The sequence below is a fragment of the Manihot esculenta genome, chromosome 5 (assembly GCF_001659605.2).
Source record: "Manihot esculenta cultivar AM560-2 chromosome 5, M.esculenta_v8, whole genome shotgun sequence".
Taxonomy (NCBI): Eukaryota; Viridiplantae; Streptophyta; class Magnoliopsida; order Malpighiales; family Euphorbiaceae; genus Manihot; species Manihot esculenta.
Window position 1 is genome coordinate 11,977,849 of NC_035165.2, and position 10,770 is coordinate 11,988,618.

The 10,770-nt window shown below is 28.0% G+C and overlaps 1 protein-coding gene and 1 long non-coding RNA gene across 2 annotated transcripts; one reads left to right on the top strand and one right to left on the bottom strand.

Annotated features, from left to right (window-relative positions):
- The first annotated feature begins 412 nt into the window (after nucleotides 1–412).
- Nucleotides 413–2,287, top strand: LOC110615364 (ethylene-responsive transcription factor ERF086). The gene is made up of 2 exons (XM_021757206.1): nucleotides 413–460; nucleotides 1,637–2,287. Exons 1-2 carry the CDS (start codon nucleotides 413–415, stop codon nucleotides 2,285–2,287), a joined length of 699 nt encoding a protein of 232 aa, XP_021612898.1.
- A 4,736-nt stretch (nucleotides 2,288–7,023) lies between these two features.
- LOC110616220 lies at nucleotides 7,024–10,322 on the bottom strand. Its single transcript, XR_002488169.2, has 2 exons — nucleotides 10,206–10,322; nucleotides 7,024–9,943 (listed from the first exon to the last, which is right to left on the bottom strand). It is a non-coding gene; the product is annotated as an uncharacterized LOC110616220 (long non-coding RNA).
- Between the last annotated feature and the right edge of the window lie 448 nt (nucleotides 10,323–10,770).

A 10,770-nucleotide genomic window follows, 5' to 3' on the forward strand; every position in this document is an offset into this window, starting at 1 on the left:
GAGAAAGAAAACTCGCCCATTTTCGGACATGAGGCCCTTTATAGGTGGCTAGCCAGACTACCTTCGGGGGCCAAAAGTGCATCCGCATCCACCCCATGTTCGGCGGCCGAATCTGGTTTTCCTCCAAGCTCTTTTCTTTTTTCAAAACTCAATTTCTTTCTTCATTAAAACTATAAAAACATGTAAAAATATTTTATAAAAACATATTTTATCCTTCTAGAGGGTTCCGACATCCGATAAATTCCGGATTCCAACGAAGATTCCGTTGGAAAGTGGAAATTCCGATGCCGGGGTCTAGCCGGGTATTACAGTAATTATATATCAGAATTTAAAATTTTATAATAAATGAAACATTTTTTTTTCTTTTAATTATGCATTTATATGAATAATTAACCCAAATCAGACAATTAACATGTCATTTGTCCATGTCATCATTCTTGTAGTCATTATTATCTTTAGGGTGATTTACAATTTAGTCCCTGGGTATTGCCATTATTAACAAGTCAGTCCCTGTATTTTTAGAAACCTATTAAAACGTCCTTATGTTTTATTTCCGTCAACAAAATAGTCCTTCCGTCCTATTTTCCGTTAAAATTAGATAAAGGAGGAGAGAGAAAATTTTTAAAATCCAATTTTACCCTCAAATAAAACCATTTATTTAGTCCTTGTATATTGTAATTATTAACAAGTTAGTCCTTACATTTTCAAAAATCTATTAAAATATTTTTATCTTTTTTCATATCTATTAAAACGTCCTTATTATTTTTTTCCATCAATAAAATAGTCCCTATCTTTTCTCACATCTATTAAAATATCCTTATCGTTTATTTAAGTCAACGAAATAGTCCCTCCTCATCGTTTCTTTCTGTCAACGAAATCGTCTCTCCCTATATTTTTAGAAATATATTAAAACGTCCTTATTGTTTCTTTTTGTCAACGAAATAGTCCCTATCTTTTCTCAGATCTATTAAAACATCCTTATTGTTTCTTTTTATCAACAAAATAGTCTCTATCTTTTCTTTCCTCTTCCTCCTCCTCCTCCTCCTCCTCTGAAAAAGAAGAAGAAGAAGAAGAAGAAGAAGAAGAAGAAGAAGAAGAAGAAGAAGAGAAAGAAGAAAAAGAAGAAGAAGGAGAAGAAGAAGAAGAAGGAGAGAAAGAAGAAAAAGAAGAAAAAGAAGAAGAAGAAGGAGAAGAATGAGAAGAAGAAGAAGAAGAAGATAAAGAAGAAAAAGAAGAAAAAGAAGCAAAAGAAGAAAAAGGAGAAGAAGCAGAAGAAGAAGGAGAAAAAACAGAAGAAGAAGAAGAAGAAGGAGAAGAAGCAGAAGAAGAAGAAGCAAAAGGAAGAAAAATTGATGAAGAAGAAAAGGAAGGAGGAGGAGGAGAAAAACAATTGGGGGTAATTTAGTCTTTTACTATATTTTTAACGGAAAAAATAGACAGAAGGACTATTTCGTTGACGGAGAGAAAACATAATAACGTTTTAATAGATTTTTGAAAATATAGGGACTGACTTGTTAATAATGGCAATAACTAGGGACTAAATCGTAAATTACCCTTATCTTTATAATAAAAATATTCTATATCATTACAAGCTCTCTTTTCAACTTGTGCTAAATCAAATCCTTGCTCATCTTAGCTACTATGGACAAAGACACAGAGCTCAAAAATCCCTTCTTCTCATCAAGAAATCCATTGCAACAGTAACCCAACAACAACTCTTGAAAATGGAGATGAGAGAATAAAAGGAAAGGTCAATAATGGCGTAAGAAGGTACCTTGGGGTGAGACAAAGACCTTCAGGGAGATGGGTTGCTGAAATCAAAGACTCGTCTCAGAAGCTGAGGCTTTGGTTAGGGACTTTTGATACAGCAGAAGAAGCTGCCATGGCTTATGACGGTGCAGCTAGGGTTCTTAGAGGAAGGAACGCTAAGACCAACTTTGCTTACTATGGAACCTCCGCCATTGATCCCAACGAAGAAAATTGCTGCAGGTTACTTGGGAAAAATCCAAGATTATATCAGCTTCTTCGACATGCAGTGTTGAATAACCATGCAAGATCTTCATCGGCAGCTGATAAAGTAAGTGTGGATCGAAATTTTGACAAGATGGTTGAAGAAAGAATCGTTTGTTCGTCGGATTTAGATCATGATCATGGTGGGAGTAACAAGCTTTGTGGGGTATCGTTTCGTACTTCTAAAGTTTATTCTTCTGTTTTTGTTGCTCCTTCTTTTAGTTCTTCTTCTTCTTTGTTATGCACAGGAGAAGAGAACAGCTGCAAAGAAGCTTAGAGACGATAGGTGATCAGGGATAAGTATTGTTCGGTTTAAATCGAAAAACATTAAGCGAACAAAATTAATTTAAAAATTCCATATTTTATTCATTTCGATTTGATTTTTAATTTTAAAATTTTCATTTATTTCAGTTCGATTCGATTTTAATTAGAAAAATTAAAATCAAACCGAACTGATTAGTAATAATAATATATTATTTTTAATAATATAGAGGTATTAGATTATATTAAAATAAAAATATTTTAATTAAATTTTAAAATATTAAAAATAAAGTATAAAAAATAAAAAAAATTAAAAATTAAAATCGATCAAATCGAATCAAACCTAATCAGATCGGTTCAGTTCAATTTAATTTTTAATCAAAATCGGTTCAGTTCAGTTTTTATAAATATTAAAATTTTAATTTTTAATTTATTCGATTCAGTTTATTTTAAATCGAGCTGATAAAATGATAAGTGATTCTAATCAAAATTAATTTTAGAGATATTGAAAAAAATTAAAAGAATGAATTTATTGTAGAAATTAGTGAAAGTACAAAGATATAATAAGCTTAAAAATAATTAATATAATAATTTTTTTTATGAATCAATCTCTCACAATTAAATATTTAAAAATAAATTAGTATATATTATTTTTGTATTAAGTAAATAAATTATTATTATTTTCTAATTTTATATTAATTAATAGATTAGGATATGGTTCCATTTATTCCCTTTTCTCTTGTGGCATACGTGAAAAGCACCAAACCTTCAAATATTTGATAATCTTTTTTTTTTTTTTTTTGGATAATCAATGTTTAATTAAGTCATCAAGGTATCCTTGCCTCTGCACTTTTTCGCCAGGAACCATTCACCTTCTTTCAACCAACAGCCCATCAGCTGAGGCACGTCCGCTACAATCCTCCGTTTCACTTATTAGTATTAAAATCGTATATAGATTAGAAGTAAAATTAATAAGATAAGGTATAATTTATACATGAGTATTTTATATTTTATATTTTAATTAAAATTTATTTTATTTTTTTATTCTAATTAAGATGAGAAGATATTTAATTATAAATAACATTTATTTTGTAAAACCATGAATATACGATATTTTATTTCGAATTTATTTTTAAAATTTTGATTTTTCTTCATGATAATATATCAAGATTTAATTGTTCTGATATGAATTTTTTCTGGATTACACTAATTATTATTTATTATTAAATAACTCAAAAAATAATAAAAATTTTAAATATTCAAATTAATAATATATCATTTTAAAAATATAAATACTGAATTTATTGGTCACATAACAAAATAATAATAATATTCAGAATAAAAATTATATAAATATTAAAAAAATAAAAAATAACAATAATATTTATTTCATAGTTAGTTAATTTATTAAAATTTTCCGAGTATTATATAATCACTTAACTATCTATATTACTAATTATATTAATCGATTAGGGATGTATTAAAATAATTTTTAAAAATATTTTAACATTATTTTTTATCATGTGACGAATTTTCAATCATAAATTAATTCTGAATTTCGTATCAAATCATCTTTAGAACGGCAAATTGAATTCAAATTCTAGTATAAATCAATTGCATGAAGGAAAAAGAATATAAAAATATTTTATGATTTTACGTATTTTTATTTTATAACTTATGATTTAATTTGTGTGAAATTTATATTTTGTATTAAAAATAAAGTAATTGTCAAATATTGTCAAGAATTATTGAGATGATAAGTAAAATATAATTATTAATTAATATTTTTAAAAAATTAGAAAATGAGATTTTATTATTTTTTATTTTAAAATTTATAATTTAATTTATATTAAAATAATATTTCATAATATAAAAAATACATTATTTGTTAATTATATAATATTATAATATATTATTTTGATATAAATTAAATTATAGAATCTAAAATAAACAACTAATAAAATTATATAACGCTTTTTTGTATTTTTTTTTTTTTTAAAAAATAAGCTATTAGCGAACATCATCAAAATTGGATGCTATTGCAGTTAGAGCCGAAGGATGATACTCTTTCTTATTGAATTCCATATAACAGCTAAACTTTGTAATCGGTGATGTTTTAGTGTTAAGTTTTTGAGGTATTCAATCTTACTAAATTATAATAAAATAAATTTAAATAATATATAATTAAATTTAAGACGTGTGAATTTTGTGTATTAGCATAGGTTACTTAAATAATTTTATTAAATATATTATATTTTTTTTTTTGAAATAAGAGGTTGGAGGAGTCGAACCTTAGATCTCTCAAGGTTACAAGAATGTACTTTCCACCGGGTTAAGTTTCGGAGTGCATTAAATATATTGTTATACATATTAGATAAGAAATAAATAGAATTTGAATATTTTATTTAATTATTAAATTTTTAAAATTTTATTTTACGTAGATTATTAAATTAAAATTATAAAATGAAACAAATTTAGATATTTTTCGCATAATTCAAAATAAAGTTTACTCGAATTTTAACAAATTCAAGTATTGAATATATTAAACGTATTCAAGTAAAGTAAATTTTCGCTAGTACTCTTCTCCCTGTCATCCTTATACATAATCTGCCTTAGTAGCTCTTTCAATGACATGAATTTGTCTCATTTAAAGAAAACATTATTCGTTATTGATCAGCTCCGTCATAGTTCAGTCATCTTCATTTGTCGTTTAGAATCATTGCTAGCTGCCCATCAATTCTAGGGTTGGAGATTTTTATTTTTTAAAGTAAAAAAATTTAGATTAGATTAAATAAAAGGTATAGAAATAAATATAGATATTAATATTATTAAATTGATAATTGAATAAATAATTAAATGGTACAAAATGTGCATATTTAAAGAGTAAAGTAATATTATATTTAAATAGAAGTAATATATTTTACGGATGAAAAAACTTTAACTTTTTTATCAATAAATAAAATTAAATATATTTATATATATATATATATATATACTTGATGTCACCGGTCTAGCAAAATAGGTTTTTATGCTATTCACCTGCAGTTAAGGAGACTCTTATAGTTAGGAAAGCAATTAGATTAGCATTGTATCAAGGTTATAGCCGTGTCATTTGTAAAAACAAATTTGGCCATAGAATAATCAGCTCTGCTATCCTCCTAATTTGGTTCCATGGATGTCCGTGTACATGTGATTGTCATATTAGCATTATGATCTCAATTTGAGTATATATCTTTTAATTTAATTTATCGTTCTATTATTGATGATAGCAGATAATATAGCAAAGATGTATATAAAAAATTAGATTTCTTTTTCAATATCAGCCTTGTCGAAAGCTAGATTATAGTCTATTAGTTAAATTTTATGTACTTTTTGTTGGATTGTGCAGTCATGCAATGCATTTTTTTACAGTTTAAAAAAATTATTTATACATTTATACTTAGTATATTTAAGCATATTTATATTGTATTTAATTGCCCTTCTCATGACTTGGGCGTGAGTTAGGCTTGAATCCTATGGCCCAATTGTAAGTTGTGTTGTTTCTTTCCAAGGCATCTAAACCTCCCAAATGACTCGATCATCAATTGAAGCCCCTTCATACCTAGCAAACAAAATTGAATAAAATTATAAGAAATGCTGAAGAAACATAAATTATATGAAAATAGAGAGGCAAAAGTTCTATGACCAGGCCAAGAGCAGTTCTTGAGCTCAAATCTCACTTTTTTTACTGTTAATTTTAGGCCTGAAAGAGTTAGAAGACACCAGCAACACAAACACCATATAAGTTTCATTATCTTCATTTGCACAAACAAGAAACACAAACAATATTGTATTAGTATGAATTGGAACAATATAATTCGACTTATAAGATTTAGGTCATAACTTAGATCTTAATTAGTTCATTTGCATTTACTGTGCTAGTGAGAAATAGAATTCATATTTTAATTAACATTTTCATTGAATATTAAAAGCATTGCTATGGATATTTTAGAGTTATAAATTCTGATATTAATAATTAAAATTGGATTGTTGTTGTTCAAGTGACATCAGATGTCTTTTAATGAGTTCTTATTTATATATGCCTTATTTGTCTTAAATCAATTTCAGATTTAAATAATTACATAGTAATTTACTTAAAATTAATTTATTTCATCCTATTTCAATAGTTTATATACTACTAAATTAAATACGCCTTTTTATAGTTAATCCCAATACTATAAAGATAATACTCATTCAGTAGTTCTATATGGCACATCAATAATAGAAAGGAGGCTTAGAGGAATCAAAACGGGAAATAAGTACTTCGATTAAGTCCAAATACATAATTTAATCCTAACTTTTAAATAAAAAGTCACTTTAACCCTTTAATTGTTAACCTTTAATATCTAACCCTTTATATAAATATAATTATTTAAATTCTAAAATTTACAAAATTTAACTATTAAAAACCCTTTAAAAAATTAACTATTTAACCTCCTAAAAATTTATAACTTATATCCGAAATTAAGAATTAAATGATTAACTTCTATAGATTAGATATCAAAAATTAACAGCGCTACCTGACTTTTTTTTTTTATAAAAAATAAAGTTCAATTATATATTCATCCATTAATTAACTTATCCGATATGAGTCATAGGACAACCTTCATTTGTAGTACATACAGCTGCTAGATGCCAAAACTTGAAAAGGGCAAAATTCTAATCAGCTAAAATAAGAACTAAGAAAGTAGTGAAAGAAATGGAAAACCTTGCGACGAAAGGATCAACTTTAAGCTTTCCCATTAAAAGCAAACTTGGGAATAATAAGTTCAGTAAAGTAAATTGGGAATAATAAATTCAGCAAGAAAGCAATTGTAGACCAAGTATTAGAAAAAGGAAAAAATATAAAAATAAATGAAGAATATCCTCAGCTTCTTTCTCAGGAATCTCTCTTTCTGAGTTGTAGTCTTGTCCCAGGAATAACACTTTCTCTAAATTTGCTTGGTCCACATGGTAGACTAGAGAATTCTAGTTGATTTACACAATAGTTTGGCTGGCACAAGGAACATGATACAAGATTACCAATTCCACATTCCATTAGTACACATCCTCAACCTATCTGATTCTCCAATAAGCTGATACACCATAATTATATTTTCCCTTCACTTTCATGGAGTATTTATGACGATGGTATGTCTCCCGCTTGGAAACTTCCTCCAAATATAGCTTTTCTTTTTTACCAAGAAAGAAACAAGGAAACTACTTTTTGACCACTTGGTGAAGAAAATGACACATAATTGGCAGCCAATTAACTCCTATGACTTCGGAAAAGAAAAAGGAGCAAAAAAAAAAAAAAATTCCTATTACCTCCATGTCTACAAAAACAAGCAGACAGTTTCTTCCTATTTTCTGGGAAAAAAAAAAGTGTTCCATACTCATAAAATTGCAGAGCTCCTTGTAGTGTGCTTTTTGGACAATGGTTACCTTCACATTTATATAATCCCACCCAAAAAAATGATCTGGTTAAAAACGAGATGAGACTTTTCACTGTTCAATAATGTAAAAGTTCTCAATTTGATTCCCCATCACAGCAATTTGAATGTTACGAGGTGAATTACAAACACACTCGACTCATGACCGAATTGAAAAATATCGATAATAAATCAAGTAAAACCGACACAAATTGACCGATTTGATAGATTATTTCTTTAAAGAGTGTTTAGATTCAATAGCTTCAAAGTTTGACAATTCACTCCATTTGTACTTGAAAAGGCATACAAAATTTTCTCTTTAACTATTTCACTTCCACTAGCCATTTCTCTCTTTCTCCCTCTCTCGGTAATTCACTTCCTTAACTAAGTTATCAAAGTATGATTTTTTATATCAATATATTCACCTTTTAATCTCTCCCTTTTTTTATTTAATTACTTGATTAAGTCAAAATGAGTTTCAGCAAATCACATTTAATATCTTGTCTACAATTCATGAGTTCATAATTTACGCCATAAACTATAAAGCACAATAATTCTATATTCATAAAAATATATTATTACATTTTTCTTTTGCTTTTATAAAACACAGAATATTTTTAATCAATTTTGAGAATATTTATCGAATCTTAATTCACTTTGATTCCTAATATACAGAATGAAAATTTATGTTCTCGATTTGAATCTCAATTTGATAATTACACAAGTTTAAAGAGCTGGAGTTAGCCAGAAACGTATATGTCAAGGATCAGACTAATTTTCAATCATCAAAAGAGAAAAATTGAATTCAGAAATGCTAAGATAGTTTTTTCCAAGCAAAAATCAAGATATAATTGGGACAAAAAGACCATGTCCATTATTTTCAGAGACACCAAACCTAAAATACAAGCAAACTCAACAGCAAGGAAGTAATATGATAATGAATCTTGGCAAATTAAACTACGGAAAAGGAATCATTATCTCCATCATAATATAATAAACTAGGAACTTCATATAATATATATATATATATATATATATATATATATATAACTAAGAACTAGCTCTATAAAAAAACTCCAATAAATTCTTCTCATGCAACTGCATCAGGCAAGAGACTAGAAGATTGATATTGAAAGAAGATCAGCAATTTGAAATAATCAACACTGGGAATAAAAATGAAGCACACATCAAAGTAAAAGAAAGTCAAGTCAAGGTTCTCGAAACTTAAGCAGAAAGCTAATAGTCACGGTCTTCAATCATGGACACTAACAGAACATGGAGAGTTAATGTCATACGAGTGGAACAAATATGCTAAAACTTATTCATAGAAACAAATAAAGCATGAATGAAGAAAATGAAAAAGGCAATGAACATGCTGCATGCCCCGTATGCTAGTCCGACAGCATAAGTTAATGAATATGGGTCCTAAAAAGCATTATGAACCATCATAACAATTTGCAGATTCACAAAACTAACAGCAGAGTATGACTACGCAGAAAACAATTAGAATTCTTTGGCCCAAAAATTATATAATTGACAAAGTTTGTGTGAGCAAAAACTTGAACAAATTGTGATCAATAAAGCACAAAATTCACAATTTCACTCATTACTGAAAAGGATCCATCTAATACAAGCTCAACCTCACACAAGAACAAGCTTAATAACCATAACTGTTAGATTAAATCATCAAATCTTCACTCAATAACACATCATACAACAGATGATACTTAAGATAATTGAAATAGGAAACCAACAAAGAAAAAATTAGCACATATAAAAACTCCTATAAAGCTTAATCTAAGACTAAAGGCACTACCAAGCTCAAATTCAACACCCAAAATTATAGCAGTAGTAGAGACGTGTGAGAAATTAATGGATAATAGGAAAAAGAATGCTACCGGAACAAGTCCATAGCTGGACGGGGGCGCATTTGCTTTTCTGCAACGAGCTTCAATTAGAGTATCAAATAATAATAATAACCAATAGTCAAAGAAAGCGCCGCAAAATTTCAGCCCAGGGAATATGGAAAAACATAAAATAGATTATTTTCTGTAACAATTTCTCGGAAACCAAACAGAAAACAGACAGAGAGAAAAAAGGGAGAGGGTGAGCGCTGGATGCAGAGGTTTATCGATCGATTCATGTGTTTGTGCTAATTTCACAACAAAATTCTCCAGGAAGAGATCGATGAACCGCTGCCTCCAGTGACTTCACCCCCCAACCTAAAACAGCAACACAACGAAAAAAAAAAAAACTGAAAGCCGATCAGCGAATTGCTCGAAAGATGAAACAAATAATCATCAATCAAAAATCGAAGAAACAATGCAAAACGACCACAGATCTGGAGAGAATGTGTATATATACTGATACAGCAATGCTTAGTTTCAAAATTAGCATATGCATGCATTTGTAAATAGTTAATACTGTAGAGAATTAGGAAATGAAAGAGAAGGAGACATAGAAGGGAGGCGTGAACCAGATTACCATAGCAATCTAGCAAGTCCAGGTTCACCTTTTCCGGACGTTCTTCTCTCTCTCTCTCTCTCTGTCTCCTTGTTTTGTACAGAGAGGGGATGAAAAATGGGAGAGTCAATAAAAAGAGTGTGACTTCCACAGGGGCATTTTGGTATTTCATTAACAATAAAAAAAATGTTAAAAGGAAAATTCAAGATAATATACCAAATAAAAATTAAAGCAACTCTAAAGAATAAAGTTTTCTTTAATTTAGAAATTAGAATGATTTTATTTATTTTATTTGTAGTTTTTATTTTTCTTAAAATATGAAATTGAGCAGAAAATATTTCTAAATATAATAATCAAATATGAGGTTTGCTCTAAATTTTATTTAAATAGTTTTAAATTATTGAGAGAAATATGAATTTTACTAAAATAATAATTGAAAAAAAAGTTATTGGACACGCGTGGCAAATAATGTAGAAATCTAGTGGTCCATGGCTTCATGAATCATAATATAATGAGAAGTGGCAAATAACATCATAGTGATTTTGTTTTTAGCGCTCTCTTTCTCTCTCTTACTTTTTTAGAAAGT